The 25,348-nt window shown below is 49.0% G+C and overlaps 1 protein-coding gene across 7 annotated transcripts in view; it reads right to left on the bottom strand.

Moving 5' to 3' along the window:
* Positions 1-18,090, bottom strand: part of LOC144934162 (NGFI-A-binding protein 2-like) — a 19,533-nt gene extending 1,443 nt beyond the window's left edge. Inside the window, exons 1-9 of one of the 7 annotated variants that reach the window (XM_078859712.1) lie at positions 18,070-18,090; positions 17,662-17,788; positions 12,049-12,236; positions 10,435-11,424; positions 6,787-6,920; positions 4,592-4,721; positions 3,925-4,119; positions 2,364-2,559; positions 132-341 (exon numbers count right to left, since the gene is read on the bottom strand). In XM_078859712.1, the coding sequence (XP_078715838.1) occupies positions 132-341; positions 2,364-2,559; positions 3,925-4,119; positions 4,592-4,721; positions 6,787-6,920; positions 10,435-11,424; positions 12,049-12,192 (1,999 nt within the window). In that variant the 5' untranslated portion in view covers positions 12,193-12,236; positions 17,662-17,788; positions 18,070-18,090. The other 6 variants (XM_078859703.1, XM_078859692.1, XM_078859720.1 and 3 more) reach the window with 6 other exon arrangements.
* Positions 18,091-25,348: the final 7,258 nt, after the last annotated feature.

Consider the following 25,348-nt stretch of genomic DNA (forward strand, 5'->3'; position numbering starts at 1 on the left):
AGAGTAGGGACCAGTCTCTATACAGGATGACCACTTCCTACAAAGCAGTGTTCACCGACTGATGGTGTTCACTGTACAGAATGCAGTGCAACCGGTGGCGAAAGCACAGATGCGAGAGAGGATGCACTCACCGGACCAGGCGGGCTCCTGCTTGAGTGGTTGCTCCGTCAACTGGTGGCGCGTGCGCGGACGCGTCTCGTCCGTAGCTAGCGAGTGCTTCCACGAGGGTGGTTGAACACCGGTTGGGCCCTGGGACGGCTCACGAGGGTCAGAGGGCCCGTTGTGCCGCGGCGATGGGGCGTCTCCCGCACCGCCGCACCCTCCACACCCCAGCGGCTCGTCTGGAATGCAGGAATGAACCCATCGCTTACGCACGTGGCGCGGTGACGTTTTGTGCAGGCGAGATGTAAGCTCCGCAGAATGCAGCGTTAGACCGGGCGTGCGTCACTACAGCACTTGTGGCGCGAAGAAATGCTGAATCAATACAGTTTGGCTTGCCACTTGCAAGCACATTTTGCCACCTTCTACTCCATGATGCCACCTACAGGCCAATCCTGCCACATACCTTAGCTATTGCAGAATGTTTTCTTCTTATGCTTTTATATGATTTACAGTATCTTTGTCAATCCACTACTAGATGAAGGCCACGGTGTGACCCTGCTTAAAAACACTGGTCGGTTGTGGTTGTGAAGAGGTGGGGGGGACCAGGACTGGTTTAGATATCATGCTCTAGTAATGCTAGCCATGATCACAAATCAAACTCTGGTCACCGGGTAGGTGCTATAGCGCATTAACTAGAGTATCACTGCTCCACCCCCATAATGAACATCTGACAATAATATGGATGAATGTGCCTGTTTGTGTGTGAGCGATGCCCGGGTGCGGTCAAGGGATGGCTCCCTATTGGTCATTCATGTTATATACGCTGATTATCTGGTAATTGCTGCTCGCTCAGAGGAGGAGTTGGAGGCGCTGCTGCTGAACCTGGAACGTACCACTAAGAGGTGGGCCCTTACTATCAGCCCCATCAAAACTAACCACCTGCCTGGGTATTTCATACCATCAGACACTCCACCACAACTCCCATCCATGGGCAGTGTGCTCATGACCGGCTCCAGTTGGACAGCAAAGGTCTCACTCCGAATCAGTTGAGCGGCATTATCTTTTAATCGGTTGCGTAAACGCTGTGTGGAAGCTACCTGGTCAGTCGCTCCACATGAAGCTTCAGGTCTTCTCGGTCACAGTCATGCCCTCCCCTTCTCTAAGCTTGCAAAACGTGGACCGCCCTAATAGAACATCTTCACCGGTTAGAAACATTTAGGCTGGCCTGCCTACGATCCATCCTGGGTTTAACCAGGCTGGATTGTGTGAGGGCAATTCCTTGAAAGATCTGGACAAAGTCCCAACGGTGAGCTCGTCTGGCAGGCAAGGCTGCGTTGGCTGGGTCATGTAGCCCACATGCCCAGCCACCGCATGCCTAAACAGCTTTTGTTTGGCCGGATCGAGGGGGCTAAATGGGCGCGGCATGGGCTAGAGAAGAGATGGAGTGATGTGGTACAAGGATGTGGAGCTGAGTGGACTTGCCGATGATTGGTACCAGTGGTATCACGATCGGCCTCTGTGGAGGAGGCTCGTAAAGGACGCTACTGGGCAGTTGGAGGCAGTCGCCCTCCAACAACAACTGAGGGCAAAGGAGCGACGCTCACAACAACGATCGGAGTGCCGGGTGGCTAAAGCACAGCAAGTTGGCACAGTAGGGGGCACAGGTGGTGCATCAGCCAGTCATCTCAGTCAGTTGACTCGTGGCACCTGGGTCTGCCCCGTGACCTCCTGCCAGCGGGGGTTGGACACTTCACGTGGCCTCAACGTGAACATAGTCTGGCACGAGTGCCGTAGTGACATCACCGCCACTTACTTAGTGGTGAATGGCGGTTCTTGAACTTGTTGTTGTTGTTGTGTAATGAGTGGGGAGCGGTAGTGCAACAGTTATCGCGCTGTGCTACAAACGCGGCGATCACGAGTTCTATTCCCGCTCACCGCCAACACCAGTGACAATTATCTGAACCAGTCATGGGCCTCCCCTAGGTCGACTCAGCCTCAAATGAGTATCAGATGTGCAAACATCACCACTGGGGAGACAAATGTGGCCGGATGTGGTGTTGCCCATCCACCCCCTCATGTGCTGTGCCTGCCTTCATAGGTGCTCGCTAACAGCACGTGCCCCAATAGTCTGTTAAGGCTATAAGGGGGATCTTTGTCTTTTGTGTGACCGAGTGTGTTGGTGCATGTGTGTGAGTGGATGCCCGTGTGTACGCGATTGCTGCCATGTGTTTGTGAGCCTGCGCATTTTGGTGTGGCCGTACCGGTGCGCAGCTCACGGCACATCTCGTCAGCGCTGCTGTCCGTATCGCCGTAATCTTCGCCATCGTCGTCGCTTGCTGTGCCGTGGCTGCGTGCCTTCGCCTGAAAGTAGCGGTCGGAGCGACGCTGCTTCTTGATGAGATCGGTCTGCTCCTGGATGAGAGACAGCTGCTCCATGGTCACCTGCTCCAACTCCGCCTATAGCACCAACATATGCACGCACACACACACACGTGAACAAAGACCCCACCCCCTCCGTGTAAAAACACAGGCTGTTGGGGAAAGTGCTGTTAGCGAGCATCTATGAAGGTTGGCAAGGTGCATGAGGGGGTGAGTGGCCAGAACCACACCCTGCTATCTTAACTGTGCTGACATTTACACACCGCACCAGGTAATCATTTAAGGCCGAGTCAACCTATGGAAGGCCCAAGCACAATTCAGATATTTGCCACTGATGTTTGCTTTGGCCAGGAATCAAGCTTGGGTTACTGAGTTGGTAGAGCAGTGTGGTGTTATGCTACCACACCCCATACACATAAATGTACATGCCTACACACATCACAAGGATCTGTACACCCACAGATATGCAGACACACACTTGCACACATGCACGCGCACACACAAGCGCACAAGCACGTGGAGGTGCAATCACATGTTTTTTGAGCACACAGACGTGCATACACATGCACTCAACGTAAGGCACACAGGCTACAGTTCAAAGATTGCAGAAAAATTCAACGTGAATTGTTTACAGACAGTACTATCGTCTGTACACTACAACTTAGCTGGGAGAGGAGACACACGCGTGTTTGCTGGGGGATGCGCCTATTAAGAAGCCTGTTTCCTCATCCCAACATGCCCCTTTCAACCTCACGGATCCTACAACCACCACTACCGAAGGGGAGCGATTGACACATGTTTGTGCAGTGCCACAGCACACTTTGAAACGGTTTTAAAAGTTGAATGCTGAGGCGGCCAGGTGGCTCAAGAGGACCGAGCCGGCAACGTTAAAATCCTGAGTTCAACTCCGAGCAACCGCACGTGATTAAACCGGCAGTGACTGCCAAAAACCAAACCGTTTGGATTTCACTTAATTTAGAATATTTTAAGCTGAGAATGGGTGTGCACCCCGAGTTTGGGTATCAGGCAACGGATGGGTTCTCGGATAATTGTGATATCATATTTTCACTTTTGTCTAACATGGGATGATGCACTGCTCTCTGAGAGTTCCAAGTGGAAGATTCTTCATGTATAACGTGACATTGATAGCACAATTGTTCCATAATTGTAGAGACAAATACAAAGCAGACCGTACCGCCAGATCGTGATGTATCACCAAAGCATTGGTGCTCATGTGTTAAAATGCAAAGCAAAAAAACTGGCTAATAAGATACCTGGCTTATAGATTCGAGTACTCAGTTGAGGAGCTCAAGACTACGCGAGTGGACAGGACAAGCTCAGGGGTGGAGTCCTCTTGAGTGAAAACACAGCAGTGCTGGGCTGTGATGGAACAGAGCTGAGCTCCGTGGTCGGGCAGTGGACCCTCTCGACAGTGCTGCTCACCTGAAAGCTGTGTGCAGAACTCAGGTCCTGCTTGTCCTGGGCTTCGTGCATGCGCTGCTTCAGACCGTCCTGCTTGAGTGGGATGGCTCTGAGGGCCTCCTGCACCTCCACCATGCGGTCCTGCACACAGGAGGCATGCGGTCTCCTCTCCCACTCCTCCCCCCATTGGTCTCCTCCTCCCCTGTGGCCATATGGCTTCAAAGTGCAGGAGGTTACACCACACGTTAATCCAAAAGAAATCAAACACAAGTGTAAGTTTGCTGTCGAGCGAACATATATGAATGTGGATGAAAAAAACTTGCCAAGTGTTCAACAAATGCATCCATACTCTTAGGTTTTTTCGGTAAAGTCACGTAGGTAAAAAATAAAATTAATAGAAACAAAATAAAATAATGCATCCATATTGGCCAGGGCACAAGCTGGTACCACCTGGGATGGCAAAACTTACGTTAAACAAATGTCTTTACACAGCTAAAAAAATACATTCACATGTGATAACATGTGCAATTGTCGTTACATCTCAATATCATCACTGCCTATGGACCTTTAAAACAACTTAGCTATGTTTCGCCATGAAAGGTGGTGCCGACAAGTTTAAATATATTTGGGAACGTGCATTATCTTGGCAAGGCAAGCCACGTGGGCTCACACACAAGCACACACACACCTGTCTCTTGAGCTTTGTGATTTGAGCCTGCAGGGTGCGGGAGGTCGCAGTCTCTCGGCATGAGGCAGGTATGACCCCCCCTTCTATGCGAGGCCTCTTGCAGACTGGGCCTTCCACTGGGCGGACCCGGCTGAACGGGCACAAGCACAAGCAAGCACGATTGAATGGACATTGCCAGGGAGACAAAGAAGACAGTGGGCAGGCAAAGCCTGTGTTAGTAGGCCCACAGCTTTCACTCCCAGATTGTTGATGATGCCACAATGCACGTAGTACTCATTGAGGCAGAGTCAACCTTGTGATAATATTTAGTTTGAGTTGTGTCATTTATGCAACTGCATCACACAATGCTGCACAATCCACAAACACAGCAGTGCATATGTAGAGGAACACTGCGGGGACCCAACGATGAGCAACCGCGGGAAGGGGTCCAAGCAGAAAGGGGAGTGCCAGAAGGGTGAGAGAGGAGGGTAAGTAGACAGAGTGAGACGTCTGCTAGTGGGGGAGCCAGGTAAAAGGGGGGTAAGTAGAGAAAGTGAGACGTCTGCTAGTGGGGGGGAGCCAGGTAGAAGGAGGATATAGCCAGGTAAAAGGGAGGAGCCCGGGCTAAGGGGATAAAAGGGGAACCTGGACGGAGGGAGAGGGGTGAGAGACAAAGAAGGGCCAGGGAGAGAGAGAGAGGAGCCAGGTAGCAGGTAGAAAGGCTCCTGAGGCAACGGGTGGAAGAGTACGAGGTAGCTTGGACGAAGGTCGAGGGAGTCGGAAGAGAGGGCTAAGGGACAGGGAGTAGTGAGTGCCGGCAACGGAACTGAGAGTGCGGATGTTGGCGTGAATTAACGGCAAGCAGCCCTGAATGTTCAACCCTGGTCTCCGTCGGAGTCTACAATCCCACAGGGCATCAAGAAGCACGACTCTACAGATATACGAAGATGTATTTAGCCAAGTTATGACCGTTCATGCATGTGGAGAGAAACCAGAACACCTGGAGGGGGCAACACTATCCTGTACAGATGGGACAGATGGAGATTAGTCCACATTTGCTGTACCGCCCTCTCCTGGCGACCCAGGCACCTCGACGCCCACGGGGAGGGAGTTTCACCACATTTGTGTGATCGACCAATCCTCACCGCCACACTTCTGGATTACAAGCATGCATAGTTGCCACTGCCATAGAAGTGGCTCAGGATAGGTTCACATTCAAACAGATGGAGCTTGTTGTGTAAGCCTTGGGCTGTTGGAACAGGACAAATGTATTTTTTGGGGATATCAACCTCATGGCGGGACCCCGGGGTCCCGAATAAACGGAAGTTGAGCCGTCGTAAGTCGAAACCTCGTGTCCCAGAGGGCGCAATGTCATACATTGGGATCCGTTCCAGGAAACCCATTACATACCATAAAAATGCCAAAACTGACCACTAAAATTAGTGAAATTAACCCTCACAAACATTGATTGTAGCTTAACGTAACTTTTACGAACATTTATTCAGTAAAAACACTTTCATTTGAACACCCTTAGGTACTTTTCTGCATGTGCATCACATTTCCCCTTCTCGCACATAGCAAAAGGTGAAAGATTTTCTAAATTTGAAGAAAATGTACAAAAAAGTGTACAGAGCATTGCGAAAGAAATCCTTTCGATCGAGGCGCAACTGCACACTGTTGGACATACGCATACAGCGGAAGAGCAAAGCAGCGCCATCAGGTGACGAGTCTGCACATATCATTATGGTCTGGCACAGGTGCCGTGGTGACGTCACCGTCACTTCGTGGAGAATGGCGAGTATTGGTATGTGGTCATACACAATGGAGTGGAACGGTCGTGTAGCGGTTACCTCGCTGCACTACGAACCCGGCGACCCGAGTTCAATTCTCGCTCACGGCCAAACCAGTGACAATTATCTGAACCGGTCTTGGGCCTCTCCTAGGTCGACTCAGCTTCAAATGAGTACCTGGTTCAGTGTTTAAACATTGGCAGTAGTGGGACAAAGGCGACGGGGGGCATGGTGTTGGCCATCCAACCCCTATCACAGTGCTGGCCTTCATAGGTGCTCGCTAAAAGCACCTGCCCCAATAGTCTCTTAAGGCTTTAGGGGGGATCTTTGTGTTTCTATGTGGGCATGTGTGCATGCACACATCTGTGTGTGCGTTCTAGTAATTGTGTAAATGTGTTGATAAATGTGTGTCTGGAGTTTGAGTACCTGGAGTAGCGTTGGCTGTACTTGTATCCGGACTCGCGCACAACCTGACGAGCAAGCGGGAAGAGCTCATCCCGGCGCGTAAGCAGCGACATGTCCAGCAGACACAGCTGGCATGCAGCTTCGTTCACACTCAACTGCCCATGGCACACAGAACACACAGCATCCCATCATTCAGACCATCAGAGCGTGTAGATGAGAGCATCTATTAGTGTTAGAATGGCACACACACACCTGGCCAACTTTTGTCTCCTTTATTACTTTGGTTTTTTCGGTAAAGTCACGTAGGTAAAAAAAAATTCAACACGACGTTTCGGAGGCAACACAAGCTTCCGTCTTCAGGTGGAACCGTCACAACAAAATTGCTGTATCAAATCTAGGATCTCCTTTATTACTCATAAACCATACTCAAGAAGAACTCCTCATAACGGCATCCCAATTATTCGTGACTCCTATTATCTGTGGTACTTATAAGGTCCGTGAAAACTCATTATCTACTTTCACATTGTTCCCATTATCTCATTATCCACTTTTTTTCCCCTTGTAGTAAATTCACAAATAACATTGTTAATTATCCACATTACCCATGGATAATAGGAGCTCTTCTTTAGAGGTACTTGGTCAGGAGTCGTTTAACTCAAGACCCAGGATAGGCCCCCCGAGACCAATTGCCAATGCCAGCGTTGAGGTGGACAGGAGTTGAAACCGTGTCACCAGGATTGCAATGTAGATGTAAACCACCATGCCACCATTCACAACACTGAATCGCATATGGATGCACACATACGTCACAAATAAGCCCACCGCACATACATTTATCACTGTTAAGGACCAACTGTAAAATCAAGAAATTGATAAAAAATATAATGCAGTGTGTGATTTGTGAATTAAGTTTCATTTAATAAAATCTTAATTTGAAAAACAAGTATTTCTTGGAATAAAACTTCAGAGACTGCATTGGCAATGATGGGTAGCCAAAGGCATGAAAGGCTTTACTGTCACTTATTATTATAAAAGCTAACATATTCGTAAAATGGCAATAAATAAGGAAAGGACAAATGGTGATTGTTGTTTAAGTATTTCCAGTGGTTTCTTTATACATTTTAAGTACAGCTACCAATAACATACAAGAGCTTGAGAATAAGTAGCAAAACGTAAATGTGTGGCTCTATTCACTGAATAATGAGAGATAACAGGACAACGGTAAGCGAACTGTGGTATGACCCTGGTGACTCAAGTTCCATTCTTAACCATGGCTAACAGTGAGGGATATTTGAACTTTGGTCCTTATGCCCAACGCAGCATGGGTACTTCTGCATTCAGCAGTATATTGACAAAGGGGTTGTAAATTATTATTAATATTATAAAAGGGGAGAAGTAATAAGAACGGGGTTTCCAGTTATTTCTCTACGTTATAACACATTGGGATGTATTAGATGACATTTAAAAATGCGAAACCTAAAACATTGACATTGACAAATTATGAACTTAAATATCAAATTCTCAAAAGAAACATTTCAAGAAAGTAATTAGTTGAAAGCTGAAACAAGAAGCAGACATTTCTGAAGTATTTATTTGACGAGGCAGGATCCCATTACGATACAGCAGAGTTATTTTCAGGGGAAACCTGAAGAAAATATCATTTTAAAAAAAGAACACAAACACTCAAATATTTGCAAGTACTTTACATGCAATCAAGCTGCAAACGACAGATGTTTTCTCCACTTCAAGACGATGTCGTGTGACAACATCAATGATGGAGGGGAAAATGCTGAACATGGTGGCCATGTGCAGTGCACTCCGAAGCAATCAATCTCAATGTGGCATGGCAGATTGTCCTGAATTAATAATTGAAATTAATTTTCATTGAAAATTTGCACAGTTGCGCTTACGATTCCGTTAATTGCAAATGTTAAAACACTGCAGCACAATAGCATTGTAGAACACTCCCCCCTTGATACATTAGGTACTACAGATTCTTTGTCAATACACTGCTCGATGAAGACTTATGCCATGTCAGTGATGGGGTCATTTAATCATACTTCACCACGTTGGTCAGTGTGGGTTGAAGGGGGTGCGGCCAGGACCGGATCTGCAATTACACTGGTCAACACACTTTTTCTGGCATAAGATATTCCAACGGTTTAAAGGTAATTTTGGGGAGCTGATTCCAAATATGGCATCAGTTTTTGTCTATCACATCAGGTTTTTGAGATATAAAATATTGCATTTTCAATAAAAACTGCAGAAGAAAAATATTAAATAAATGTGGATATCTACATAAAATTATATTATAAACACTATCCTAAAAATACAGCACCATATTTTGACACTAAAGCAGTCACTAACTCGCAACAACTTGCAATCATAAGTGACAGAGTTAATTTTGGGTAAAATCAATGAAAATGGGGTATGCTGATAGCATAAAAATGAGATGTGATAGAGCAAATCTTAGATTAGATTTGGAATCAGCACCCTGAAATTCGTCTAAAACAGCTGCAAAAGTCCAGGCCAGAATTTTTTTTTGTTGACCAGTGTTATTCATACTCTTAGATTTTGTCAGTAAAGTCACGTAGGTAAAAAATAATAGAAATAAAATAATTATATATATTATTTTTTTTACCTACGTGACTTTACCGAAAAAAACCTAATAGTATGAATCCTTGCAGTCACGGAAGCTTCAAATCTAGAACAGATATTATTCGCCCACTGATGTTAGCCGTGAAAAGGAATAAAACTTACGGTCGCCAGGTTCGTAGAGTAATTCAACGGCTGCACCACCATTCCACGATCAAAGGGGGTCACTGCATTACGTGCTTTCAGATGAGCTTCTGCGGCCGTCTGGAACGCTCTTCCTTCCGATATTAGAAAGCCACTTGAGCTATGCACTTTTAAATAATCTAGATTGAAAACTCATTTCTTTAGAACTGCTTTATGTGTTTAGTTTAGTCCTTCCCCCGCAGGTCCGATTAGCATGGTTGGCTATGTACAGTGCGCAAGAAGTTCAACTTACATACAATGCAAGAGACATATTAGTCAATCAGATGGTAGGATTTAGAATAGTCACATGATCTCATCATTTTATTGCCGCATGTAGAAACAATAACATATTGGTCTCTTCTCGTGATTGGTCACAGCCTGCTGTGTTCTCATACCTTTTTTACGCTGTTAATTTCTTGGATTTTAAGATGTTTGTGTGGGTCATAATATTAAGCGTTTAGAGATGCGATTTGCACGAATGACGCTTCATGAAATCAAGTTATTACATTAAGTGCTCTTCCATCATTGTACACCTGATCCTGCATTGACAACGAATACACTTCTGATCATGTAAAAATTAATTATACACCATCACACACACCAATTATGAATCCATGTTATTCTATATGTAATGTAGATGCACTGAATGCAGTTTTTGTGTTCGTTGCAAACACAAATTACAATTCCAGTACCATACCGTGATGCCAAGCACTGTAGAATAGTGTAATCTTTTGTCAGTTTACGTCAAATGAATGTCCTACCTTAAGGGGCAAGGTTTGCCACTGGATCGAAGTGTAATAACAGATGCGCTGGTCCACCTTCCCCGCACCTCCGGTTAGCACGGTTGGCTATATACAGTGCGACAGAAGTTCAACACACATCCATATCTACCTCATGCTGCGTGAGCTGCTTGCCATCCTTACGGCGCGAGTCAAAGCGGCCATAGATGGCGCTGAACTTGCGGATCTCGTCCTCGCGCCTCTCGTCACCCTCGTCCATCTCAAAGATGTGCCCCATGTGGGCGGCCATCTTCTTGTTGGTGCGCAGCACCTCCTGCACCTCGGCTCGTTCCAGCGGCCGGTGAGTGGGCCCCAGCGCCTGGGCGGAACACTCCGTGATGATGCGGCGCGTCTCAGGATCCAGCTCCCCGCCTGGGCCATCCCCGTCGCCCGAGGAACCGGCCGACAACGTCCCGTCATCCATGGCGCCCGCGACGTTCCCCCCGCCAACACCGCATACGCCTGTGTCGGCAACGTCCCCCGGCCAAGCTGCCCTCATGGAGCCATGTGTCAGTCCATTTTCTCTGCCAAAACTAGTACCACCTCCATTGCTACCACTGCCACAACCAGTATTGGCAATAGTGCTAGTAATGATCCCGAGACTACTGCTGCTGCTGCTGCTGTTGTTGCTGTTGTTGATCCTGCAAGCATTGCTTGTGACAGATGCTGGCGTGTTTCTCACGGTGCACGACACAGAGCCGGAGACGGAAGGTAGGCACTGTTTGGCATTGCTTGATGCCATGCCCATCGCTGTGACGCCAGGATTTGGTGCCAGCTGTTGCTTGCCAGTGGTGGTGGTGGTGGTGCTGGAAACGCTTTTGTTATTTTCTCCAACAACACGCATGCTCGCTCCTGCACTGGCGGAGCCAATCGTGGCCTGCTTCGGGCCAAAGGTCGGGCCAAGATTCAGGGCTTCAGTGGCAGTGGCAGTTGTGAGGTTGGAGATCTTGGAGATGGGGATGCTGGCACAAGCAAACGCTGGTAGAACCTGACTGAATACAGAAGGGTTGTGCACCCACTCCTGCAAGGCCTTCTGCAGACGGCGCACATGCAGGGGTTTGCTGGCCATGCCTACCAGTGCCATGATCTCCAGAAACTCTTCCTGCACATCCAAACACACCCACGCACCATGAAGAGTGTCATCACAATATAAAGACAGTCTTAATATAACACTAGTTGAGCCTAATGCTAAATACTCAATGACTGGTGACTATTTCCAATAATGGTTCAAAGCGGTGAAATTAGTTAGGCACTTCCCAGTGCTCGTATGAAAATGGAGACTCCCTGACTTTTTAGTTTCTATTAAAAGCGCTTGGGAGCTTAAGAAATGCAGTCATTCATTATTACATTTCTGTAATCTAGCATTTTGAAAGTGGCATTAGTATATCACAAACAATAGATATCCAACCTGCAGGGTCACAAGGTGACTAGTCGATGGAAAAACAGCGAGTAGGTTACCAATCTATGTGCCAATGATCAAGCATTATCACATGTATTCACTCATTTTCTTTGGGCACTCTCACTTTCTCAAAAAGGAATTCGACAAATGTTCGAAATAAACTTCCCAGAAAAAGCCTCGCTTTAGTTCAACTTTCCGGTGTAAATGTACGACTATAATTAGTTTGGGAGGGTAGTTGTTGGGTGCCTAAAATAAAGACGTGGAGCCCCCTCGCCACTTTGGGACCTACAGGAGGAACTGGTGAGCGGGGTAGCGTGGGTGGAGCACCTGCTCGGCGTCACACAGCTGGTGAACATCATCCCCGCCCTGCTCCACGAAGGTCTGGTAGTAGGAGAGGAGGTTGGCGCGCTGCAGCACGCGGAAAAGCTGCAGTTCGCCCAGCGTGCGAGGCTGGGGTTTCAGCTCCTCCATGACAGCGTCTGACCCCTCTCCTATTTACAAGCAACACCGTCTGCCTCCATGGCACAATGACACACATCATGCGAGCACCGATTATGATCTATAAGCACGTAATGATTAATTAATCGCTTAAAATGTACGCTTATGCCCGTGATGCGTGCATCAAATTAAACAGTGCATGTCAAAATAGATAGTTTACAATGTGTAGTGGCATAGCGCTGGCTGCTGGTGAAAAAGGGTAACTGCGGTGTATGGAAGTACCCACGTCAGCAGCCACGATAGACACGAGAGAGGGACATCTATGGAAAAGGTCACAGAGGGGGGCCTATCGGAAAGCCTCGGAAACCCGCTAGAATGTTCCAGAGAGGGGGCGTGGCCGGGACTGAGCGAGGCCACGCTGAGAGTATAAGAGGGGCCCCCTGTGAGAGACCTCGTGGCTGCGGCTGGAAGTGGCATCCCCGTCGTGCTGTTCAAGATCGTCGCTACCATCTCGTCATCGCCATCGTTGCTGTCGTCTCGTCGCCATCGTCGCTGTTGTCTTCACTCGACATTGCGCTGCTAGTCGTTGACCGTCTCTGTTCAGCGCCGTCGGTGTTAGACGGCTAGCGTTGTGCACAGGCTAGCAACAGTAATAGTGTGTACCCACGTAGGGTGTGGATTATCCCGATGGTGCTTGTTAAGTAAAATAAGTGCCTCCAAGTCTTACTGTCTCCGAGTTAGTCACTACAAATTTATGGAAGTTAAACAAAAGTGATATTCAAATGTCATATTCACGTAATATAGTGAACAAAACTGCATCCATGAAATATAAGGAAAAAAACAATAAACAAGATACTAGGCAAAAATGTTACACATCTTTAATCACATCATGATCATGAAATGATACAATTGAATTAATAACTGCAGTGAATTGCTACATGCCTACTGGTTTGGTTTGCATATGGGGCAGTGAAATGGCCAGTACCACACAGTCACCATGATCCCCAGAGCACACTGCACCAGGTACTGATTTAAGGTGAGGTAAGATTCTTAAGTTCATAGCCAGAATTTAAACTTAGGTTACTAGGATAGAGGCACATTGTAAAAACCACTATACCACCATTCCCTCACATAGATGTGTCAACCTTTGAAAAAGTGCAGGTGACATGATGCAAACAGAACATCTACTGAAATATTTAACAATCCAAGCTAATAATCACCCCTGGATTGAATTTCCTCGAAGAGGATCAATTAAGCCTCTGTTTTGAACTGGAATGCCTCATACCTGGAATGTCAATAGGCCAATATAATATAATTGGCATAGCAACGACAACAAATATGATCTCTTGTTCTGGTACATTAACTGTGGGTAGAGTAGTGGCACAGTGATTAGAGCACTGCTCTATGAACCTGATGATCTGAACTGTATTACGGCTACCCACAGACCAGCGTAGTGAAGTGTGGTCAAAATCCCCGTGATGAGCATGGAGTGGAACCACTTTCATCCAGCAGTGGATTGACAAGGGGCTGAAAATTATTTAATTCACGTCACATTTGTGTCAATGGAGAAATAATTACGTAGGATCTCTGTTACCAATACAGTATAGGCAGTGCCTGCCATTGGGAATTAGCCTATTGACACTGCTGTATTGAGCGACATATTTGCCAGAGAAAAAAAGTAGTTTTAAACTAAGAGACCTTACGTCCATGGGACGTGACCATCAATCCGTATATGTGCGTCGGTCCCTGTCTCCCGCCAACCAAACTTTTGTTTAATGTATATGATCTGGTGTTACAGCATATATTGCACAATCCACGGCTGGGTGGAGGGTGATGTCACGATTAAACAATCACAGGAGTGCCAGGCAGACAGGAATCCAGGCAGGAAGCCAGCCCGCAATTATTTCCCCTGATATGATTATAGTATACATGAGCTTAGGCTTATTGGTGTCTTTTTGCATTATGAAAAAAAGACAACGATCCCCCATATAGCCTGAACAGACTGTTGGGGCAAGTGCTGTTTGCGAGCACCTATAAAGACCAACACAGCACACGAGGGGTGTGTGGCCAATACCACGCCTGGCCGCCTTTGTCTCCCCAGTGGCGATGTTTACACACCCCGGTTCAGATAATCGTCACCGGTGTTGGCCGTGAGCAGGTCTCGGAACTCGGGTAGCCAGGTTCGTAACCTCTACGCTACCACTCCCCACAATGTATTATGCAGACATCTGACCACAGGACACACAACGCACGCCTTAAGCAAACCTATCACTTGGATTCTATGTGGCATTTTTGGCTTCGTGTTAGTTGGATTTGGAAAATTCATCGGATTACAAAAAAAACCCCTTAAAATGCATTCCACTTAATATTCCTAAAATGCCCTCTTTTTTCGTTTTAACAAAACAAGGCGAAATGATGTGTGGCGTGCCGCAATAATTCCCTCAAAAGCAATCCAGATTCGGGCAACGAGGCCCTCTCTCGTCTGTGGTGGAAATCACGTTTTGGCGAGAACTTTCCCACAAAACAGTACTTAACTTTAACGACCCCCGGGGAAGTGATGATGGGGGATGAGTCCCCCATTCACAACTTTTCAGATTTTAGTTGAATTAACTCACCAACAACAAAAGCACGGCACGGGTTTCATCGGGGACAGGATTCTAGTAGTGTACGTATTGCGCAATTCATTGACGATTGACAGCACCACCACGGTGCCAGGTAGGCCTCGGCAAGGTAAGGTAATTTATCCTTTTTACCGGGTAAAAGGGTAAAGGTAAAGGGTAAAGGTGTCGACATGCCAAGGGGTAAGGTAAAGGGTAGGGTAAAGGTAGCTCGGAAGAATTACCCGGTAGGGTAAAGGAAGTGCGAAGTATTACCCGGTAAATACAGTACCTTGTTTACCGCTAAAAGCTCTGTGGCGCAGTCCGTGGCCTCCATTTAATAAGTAATCTTACAAAAAAACTGTTTAAAAACACGCTTTTATGAAATGTACTAGTAATGGCAGAACTACACGACTCCTGGAAGAAGCTTGCCACAACGTAAGGGGACCGTGGCCAATTACAGACGTCAGTTGAGCGTGGACAAATAAACCCAAGCCGAAACATAACATACAAAAAGATTGTTTTAAAATATATTTTTTTAATGATAGACTATAGTATTGTCATCAGTATGACATAAGTATACCAAGTTTGCAGTCAATACCACATTATGAAGTGGGTTAAAACTGAGTTACAAGATTTGAGGATACAACGACAACAACAACAGTGAGTTAATAGAAAGCGTGTAAAATTGGAATCATCTAGAGTATTCTATATGAATAAAGCGCTCTAACCTAGCATTTACCTGTTATAAACCTTGATCATGTGTAGTTCCCTAGTAATTACCCTGTAATCGGGTAATTTGTATGGGGTAAGGGTAAAAGGTAGGGTAAAGATAGGCTCGTTGCTTTTTACCTTTCACCTTTTATTTTACCTGCTAAAGGGTAAAAGGTAGGGTAGAGCGATTGTATTGTGGTAAGGTAAAAGGTAGGGTAAAGGTAGGCTCGTTGTTTTTACCTTTTAACTTTAACCTTACCTTCCCGAGGCCTAGGTGTGACGTTCGGGGGAACACTCAACACTGCGGTGAACAACAACGCTGACGTTCTCGTGGATTCATCATCGTCAATTCTCTAGCGAGTCTAGCCCCTAACATTGAAGTAAAATCACCGCATCACCACGCGAGCCCGTGCCACGTGGGGGGAGGGAATTTTGTGATTTGATTACCTAGCGCGCATAAGCAACCGCCCCGCCCGATTGGTCCGCGCTCACAGGACGCGAGCCGCGAGGACCAATCGCTGGCGTCGTCTCGTAAGCGCCGCCTTGTCCGCGCTAGGAAATGCAATCACGGGGGAGGGGGGATCCCACACCCCTCCCACCCAACCACCCACACGGACCCCACCGCCCCCACCCTATCCACACCCCCCATCCTTACCGCCCACACCCCCCACCCTACCCACCCACACCCCCCACCCTACCCACACCCCCCATCCTTACCACCCAGACCCCCCACCCTACCTACCCACATCCCCCACTCTATCCACCCACACCCCCACCCTACCCACACCCCCCACCCTATCCACCCTCACCCCCACCCTACCCACACACGCCCTACCCACACCCCCCACCCTTACCACCCACACCCCCCACCCTACCCACCCACATCCCCCACCCTACCCACCCCAACCCTACCCACCCAGACCGCCCGCCCTACCTACCCCCAACCCCCACTGTATCCACCCACACCCCCACAAAATCCACTCACACCCCACACCCTACCAACACCCCCACCCTATCCACCCACACCCCCACCCTACCCACACCCCCACCCTTACCACCCACACCCCCCACCCTTACCACCCACACCCCCCACCCTACCCACCCACATCCCCCACCCTACCCACCCCAACCCTACCCACCCAGACCGCCCACCCTACCTACCCCCAACCCCCACTGTATCCACCCACACCCCCACAAAATCCACTCACACCCCACACCCTACCAACACCCCCACCCTATCCACCCACACCCCCACCCTACCCACACCCCCCACCCTTACCACCCACACCCCCCACCCACACCCCCCACCCTACCCACCCACATCCCCCACCCTACCCACCCCAACCCTACCCACCCAGACCGCCCGCCCTACCTACCCCCAACCCTCACTGTATCCACCCACACCCCCACAAAATCCACTCACACCCCACACCCTACCAACACCCCCACCCTATCCACCCACACCCCACCCTACCCACACCCCCCACCCTATCCACCCTCACCCCCCACCCTTACCACCCACACCCCCCACCCTACCCACCCACACCCCCACCCTATCCACCCACACCCCCACCCTATCCACCCGACCCACCCACACCCCCCACAATACCCACCCACACCCCCACCCTACCCACACCCCCCACCCTACCCCCACCCCCCCACCCCACCCACCCACATCCCGCCTCTGCGTGGTTCTTCACGTCGCGTGTAAAAACAACAAAAAAACCCGCAGCACCCCCACTTCCACCGCTTATAGAGATATTTATTTATTTTGTTACTTTCGGACATTATTTTTAACACTTCGCGTTGCTAGTTCATCCGCGTGCTGCCCACGTGATTATAATATAATATAATGGTGGTTGTGGAGTTGTGGGTGGTGGTGGTGGATGGTGGTGGGTGGGTGGTGGTGTTGGTGACAACTTGCTTCTGCCCGTCACCCAGACGCCAAATTCACGAGATGTCGCCCCACGTTTTGTGCGGCTCGGCTGATGATCAATTGTAGTTTAAAAGTGCCCTCTAGAAAATTAAAAACTTGCTCGTCCGATCCCCCACAGATCGAGAGAGTACTCGTGTCCCCGTCGGGTTTCTTCTACTGTGTGTGTATATATAAAGCGCCTTTTTAATATATTGTATCCCCCCCCTGGAATTAAGTGACACTGCGCTTGGCAGATGCAGAATGTTAGATAGTCACCTGGCGAAATGTGGATGATGAGGACCTCTGTTGAAAAGCGCCGTTGATAGAGGAGATGTCGTGGCCCACCGGCTTCTCCCAAGTTCCTCTCGTCTTTGTTTCACCCCGGGCTTGTCTGTGGCTCTGGCTGGGAGAGCGAGAGAGAGAGCGAAAAGGCAAGAGCTGACCTGTGACGCCTTCCAAACCAGCGCACATTTGACGACAACACCACACTCACTCAACTCACACGGCACAGTTACAGAGAGAGCCTCCCCACACACACACACTGCTCACCCAGCCCAGTTGCTCTGTGCACTGTATTGGCCAAGCAGACACCACGCCACTCCTCTCTCCACCCACACAGTGCACGCACACACGGCTTACCCGCCTTCCCACACCAAAAAACCACAGCCACTGCTCAACACTCACCAGGGTACACACACGCACGCACGCAGCTCCACCCATACACCCACACACACAGCACATGCATTCACACACCCACCACCCCACAGCACATTCACACACCCACCACCCACACACTGTCACCCTCCCCACCCAGTGCGTGCACACTCACACACACAATGCCACCCCTACCTCTCTCTCTCCAGCCCCCACACACACAATCCGATCCCTCCAACCCACAAAGATCCCCCGTGTAGCCTGAACAGACTATTGGGGCAAGTGCTGTTAGCGAGCACCTGTGAAGGCACACGAGGGAGTGGATCAACGACACCACGCACGACCGCATTTGGCGATGTTTACACAACGCACCAGCTACTCATTTGAGGCTGAGTCGACCTAGGGGAGGTCCAGGACCGGTTCAGATAATCGTCACTGGTGTTGGCCGTGAGCTATAATCGAATTCGGGTCGTCAATCGCTCTACACGACACCCACAGCCACAGTCATGCATTCAACCTCACCTCCTTTGCCGTGTGCTCACCCCACAGCATGTATACACGCATAAAGTCCCTCCCCTTTACACCCCACAGCGCATACAATTTCACCTCTTCACCCACATCACACTGAGTCATACACACATGTGCTAACACCTCTCCACCCACAGGACTCCACACCACCCACTGCACGCACACATTCAGAGACTCACGGCCTGGCTGTTCACAGACCAGGGCAAAACCCCGACTCTTTCTACCCACTGCCACTACACACACGCACAGATCCCACCTCTCTCCACCCACGATACACATTACAGCAACCGCCCACACTACACACACCACACTACACACACCACACCTTACACACACACTGCACCCACACACTACACTACACACACACTAAGTAATACATATACAACAAACATCCCCCGTATAGCCTTAAACAGACAATTGGGGCAGCACCTATGTTGCCACCCACCCCCAACGGCATACAAGGGGGGTGGGTAACAACACGCCCGGCCGCCTTTGTCTCCCAGTGGCGATGTGTTTTTTTTGTTACACACCGCACCAGGTTCTCATTTGAGGCCGAGTCGACCTAGAGGAGGGCCAGGACCGGTTCAGATAATTTTCACTGGTGTTGGTCGTGAGCAGGAATTGAACTCGGGTGCCCGGGTTCGTAGTGCAGCGTGCTATCCACTCCACAAATACACGAAAAAGCCCTCTCTTTTTCACAACACAAAGCCATCCTCGGGCAGTGGCATTAGCCCAGTGACAGTTCGTCCGCGGTTCGAATTCATCAGCCACCCTGGTTATTATTGCGGGGATATTAACCATGCAAATTTGCGCCGTACGATTCACATTGGATGTTAAAGGTGTTAAATGGCATCATTCGCAAGAGTAGGCCATTGTATGTTGGCGTAATGGTCCAAATTTACCAAAAACATTTTTACCGATTAGCGCGGTTAGATAGGTAACGGTTACAAAATAAGTTCAACGTAAATACATGTCAACAATCATCGCTCATTATTGCTAAAACATTGCAGTGAGTCTTTCCTGAGTAAAGGATCATCATAGCTATTCCACCCACAGTACTTGGACCAAATTTCACCCTTTTACTCCCCGTTCTGAACCCGCTCTACTTACGGGTACATTACACGGAAACCTCTCTCAAAGCACGTACACGTGCTTTCACAGCCCAACAAGACCCACAGCAGCATACACACGCACACACCCCCACTCCTTTCCAACCACACTCGTCACAAACACAACCCCCTCTCTCCGCCCACGCTGCCACATACACATTTATACACACACACACCGCCCATCCTCCACATTCAGTGTACTCGAAATCACACACAACATACACATCCCTACCCCCCCCACCCCACTCGACAGCGCGTGTAAGGCAAGCAGCTACGCAAACCTCACTGGCTCTCCACCCACCCACCCACGCACTGCCAATCCACTCACGAACACACCAGCAGAGACGCACACACACACACCACCACAGCACACACATTTCCGTTTTTGTTACTTTAATCCACAGCGAGCATGTGCCCAGCCACGAATGCAACGCCCACAAACAACCCGAGGGGCAACAATAATCATATTCCCCAGCCCCCACGCTGGTTCACCCACAAAGTCTCCACTCACACGGCCCACACCACCCACAAGTTCCACAACCCCTCACCCACTCCGCCCACGCACAGCGCGCACCGTTTCACCCGCATGGGTTCTTGCTCATCAAGGCGCACACCCCGTGCGAGCTGAGTTGATGTCCACGTGCGAACTGAGTGAACGTGCACGCCGCTCGTATTCGCCCCCTCCCCCATAAAGCTGGAACCATGCCGGCACTTAACGTTTTTTTTTATTCGTGACACGTGGTGATCCCGGTCAGCCAGTTTCTCCGGCTATTTTACAAGGGAGGTGCGTGGTGTGTGAGCACAGCAACAACAAAGACCCCCCCCCCCCCCATCAACACAGCAGTGCAGAGACTAAGTACGGGGGGGGGTCCTGTTGTGAATATCGCACAACGAGTTGTTTCAAGAGTTGTCAACTAAACACGCGAATCGAGCGCAGGGAAAGGTCCCAGGTAGGTAGGTGCGAACAAGCAATCTCCATTTAACAGCGACAAAACGCAAATGTGTGGGAGCACGAGCCGCCGGAATAAATAAAGTAAATAGTTCGGGTACGCATGGCAAGGGAGCCTTGCGTTTTGGTGTAATATGGGGAAAAGTGAGGGGCGGTGAAGGGAGTCAAGAATCGGACAGAATCCAACCCTCATCACGTCCACAACGCACTTGCATTCCATAAGCAACCCATTTTGCACCTCGCCATGTCCCCACAACACCAAACACTTGACTATTTCATAACCACCCATTGGAACCTCATTTGCCAGTAAAAAATATGATAATTGGTTTTTTACCCTTTTATCTGGCAACAAAACTGACACATTATTTTTTTAAAGGAGTCATGTTTGCATAGACCACAATACCTGCAGTCATAATGCAAACAAAAAACATAACTCTGATAATGTATGCACTGTTCTTGAAGTTGATTGGTCCACACCCGAGATAGCTTTCATTAGAGCCTAGTCTCACATGGTGTTGGACCAGATGACGCCAAAAGGCGCACAACTCAAAGACAATGCACCATCAAAGTATGAGAACTCGGGGTAAGCATTTACACCATTGGAACCTCATTTGCCAGTAAAAAATATGATAATTGTTTTTTACCCTTTTATCTGGCAACAAAACTGACCCATTTCATAACCCATGAAGATGTGGCCACACGCCGACTTGGTCACTTTCAGATGTTTTCTTGTTCATGTTTGTTGTTTGTTGCGGTTGCACCCGATTCGAGAGCCCGAATGGCTCACAGGGCAATACCTAATACATGTCAGTCCGCATCACAATGGGCGGAGGAGATGCCATCCGCGTCAAAATTGTGCCGTCCGAGTGTGCGACATTTACCGAGTTGAAAGAGAAACGATGACCCGCGTCTGTCATTATCAGGAGCTAAAGCTGCCCAATGCAGTGCACGGCGTGCACGTCAAAACACCTCGCTGGTCCATCCACATGAACATATACTGATCACGCAGCCCGTCCACCCCTTCTCTTCCCACACCGACGCGTCAAAAAAAAGACAAAAGGATAAAAGACACGTGCGCAATTCTCTCCTACTTACTCGCACGTAGACACACATTCACCGAACGCCACTATCCATTACGCACCGTCCCACCTCATTACCCCACAATACTGCAAAACGCCAAAAAGGATACACGTGCAGCACAAGTATACCAAATAAACACAATAACATACACAACTCATCAACTGCAAGCACACACACATGCCAACCAATTAACCCGCCATTAAGTGACGTCTCCACGACGCCTGTGCCAGGTTAGGTGCACTTTGAGGCCACGTGAAGTTGTTAAAGGCTCACGGCCGACAGGAGGTCTCGGTGCAGACCCAGCAGGTGCCATGGGTTGGCTGACTGAGATGCCCGGTAGATGCACCACCACCTGTGCCAGCTTGTTGCATTGTATCCGCCAGGCGTTCAGCTCGTTGTTGTGAGCGTCGCTCCTCTGCCCTCCGTTGTTTCTGGAAGGCGACTGCCTCCAACTGCCCAGTAGCAGCAGCGTCCTTCACGAGCCTCCTCCACAGAGGCCGATCTTGACACCGCTGGTAGCAGTGGTCGGCAAGTCCACTCAGCTCCACATCCTCCCTGTACCGTGCCCGTTTAGCCCCCCTCTATGCGGTCAAACAGAAGCTGCTTGGGTAATGCGGTGGCTGGGCATGCGGGCTACATGACCCAGACAATGCAGTTTTGCCTACCGGAGGAGCTCACTGATTGGAATGTGTCCAGAACACACGCCAACACACAGGTCGTATACAGTACAGGGTGGTCCACCTGTCTTGTTAGCCCCAATTAATTGATCCCTTATATATTTTTTACTTTTCTGTTTTAGATAAACCCTACTAAAAATATATATTACGTTTTAGAAAAATAAATGGGGGTCACAAGACATCTGGGCCACTGTACATGATAAAACCAACACCATCCCACTCACACCCACGTGTTCACATGCATGCACACACAAAGACAAAGATCCCCCGTACCGGCTTTAATAGACTTGGGGCAAGTGCTATTTATGAGCACCTACGAATGCCGGAATGCCAGACGAGGGCTCTGCTGTTTTTACACACCGCGCCAAATACAGTACTCATTTTAGGCTGAGTCGACCTAGGGGAGGCACAAAACCTGCTCAGATAATCGTCATACACCCACACACACACCCCCACCCTTACTCACACCCACGCAGGTTTTCAGTCGAAGTGTACTTCCTCTCCCCGCCCACACAGCGCACGCTGGAAGTGAGTGTACATATGCATACACACTAATGCCACTTGAATATACAAGAATATGAGTTGTGATCAGGGCCGGATTAAGATTTTGTAGACCCCTGGGCTACTGGTACTGTGAGGCCCCCAGTAATGCTTTCAAAAGGAAAACAAAGTTAAAGAAAAAAATAGTTTTACAAGGCTAACAAATAAAAAAATTCAGCATTCACAAATGAAATAACTTTTCACTTCATCTCTGGAGGGTCCTACAGCTGGCGGAGGCCCCTAAAGCCCACCTTGCCTTCATCCGGCCCTGGTTGTGATAGCGCAAAATGTGTTGCTTGCTATGCTGTACCACCAAATTCTACAACAGAGAAGACGACATTTGCCAACCAGTCCTGTATGATGTCACGACTTGCGTGCTATACTGAGAGAGAGTCCCACATTAGTACTGCTTTAGCCGTTTAGGGAACTGCATTGTTCCAGCAACACACAATTCGGAAGCTGTCTCGCCAACCAGGCCCCGTGCTCACATGGCACCTGCTTTCCCCCCCCCGTCCCTTCTAGAACCTTCAAGAAGGTTCTTCTCATTCCGTCTTTCCACAAACCCTGTCCCTTGGTCTCTTTCTTCACCTCTGTTCCCCCCTCGTTTCTCTTTCCCATCAAATATTTCTCAGTCCTCAGCGAATCCCATTGCTTCCCTCCCCGCTGAGATGTGTATTAATGACTTACTAAAGGTGTTCTTCAGTAACCATTAAACCACTTTAAGATGGCCTCACCTTAAAGTAATGCCTAGGAACCCACGTGTGTCAATATATTGTTTTGCTATAGTAGACGATTGCCTCTTTAAGAACATTGTGGCTTTTCTGAATGGCTGTCTAAAATTGTATTCATCCCGAAATCAATGGGAACACAGCGTTACTGAGCGCGAATATGTATGTGACAAGTGCAGTGGATCTTGTGAAATTATTTCATTGAAGAGGGGCTATAGGAGATTCCTGTTGAGAGCATTGACCGGCTTGGTTGCATGGTTCGATAACGCCGATGTGCGAGTTCATGGGCTTGGGGTCACTTTACAGTCTAGCGCATCAGAACAAACACTCGCTCCATAACACCCATAGGGAGGCCCAAAACATACGAATCTCATAAACACATCCCTGCGGAGGGAGCTGGTAGGAACGTTGGGTTGCTCGGTCAATGGCCAGGGTCAACGGCGGCGTGGTGTATTCCGCATATATGGCCGACTATGAGGGCGTGCACAAGCCGGCGTGAGTAGGTTAAACGTTGAGTTTTATAAGGGCACCACGGGGTGACCAGTCCCTCCCCTCCCCATCCCCCACCCAGCGCCAGCCTCCCCACCCAGCCCCTCCCCGCCCAGCCCCTCCCCACCCTCCCTACCCAGCCCCTCCCCACCCAGCCCCTCCCTCCCACCCAGCCCTTGCACGACGGACGGACGGACACAATAATCCCCTGTGGGCTGGTGTAACCAGGAGGTTCCTACCAGTAAAAGCTGTACATATTGATTACTTATTTACCCAGAAAAGCCACACAGAGTCCTGCACTTGGATGCTTGGCGAAGACCTTTTATAGTGTATGTATGGAAATTGGAGAACCCAGAGGTCAGCTATGCAAAATAAAACAATACGAACTCACAGATGCTTGTGTTGTTTGTATTACATATGTAGGCCAGCATGGTACATTAGGCAATGTAGCTAACACCACATGGATGTTGTAGCTGGCTAGTTCTGATGTTCACAGCCCCAGGTACAGTCCTCTTGTAAGGCTGAATTCACCTGAATTGGGCCACTTGACTGATGTCCATGGCTCGGAATTGAAACCTGTTGCCAAGGTTGGATTCACGACTCGATGTACACACAGAGACCCATTTTTATTTTCGATAGCCCGTTTCTAATTTTGACTGCACCAGCAACTCACTTTAGAGAGAGAGAGGGCCATCTAAAACCGAGACACAACTCACATTAGATACCAATTTCCAGAACTTGATAGCCTGAAACCGAAGTTGATGGCTTTGTAGCGTTACAGTGCAAACGCACAAGACCGTACCCCATGCACTCAACCACGTAGGGTCGCCCGACACCCTCCTTGCCGAGGCTGTGCATTTCAACCCACGCATCGTAGAGTTCATACTCACACTGACGTGCAGTGTGACGCACACCCACCCACACATGCAGGCACACACACACATCCTCCCCATCCTCCCTCCCTCCCCCTGCCATGGAAACCACACTTATTTGTGGCAGCACTCGACCGAGGCCCAGACCCCCCCGCCAACTCTCCCATTGCGAACCACCCCACACGAGCATTGGCGAGGCTGCATGCAGATGGAGACACGCAGGCAATCTCCACTCCTTATTTCCGGCAGGTGTGTGCGACACCTCTTTTGAGTTCAGTTTAAACTGGTAGATTTGTGTATGTGAATATTTGGGCAGTGAAGTGCTCGTGGTATTTTT

The sequence above is a fragment of the Lampetra fluviatilis genome, chromosome 1, assembly GCF_964198595.1.
Source record: "Lampetra fluviatilis chromosome 1, kcLamFluv1.1, whole genome shotgun sequence".
NCBI lineage: Eukaryota > Metazoa > Chordata > Hyperoartia > Petromyzontiformes > Petromyzontidae > Lampetra > Lampetra fluviatilis.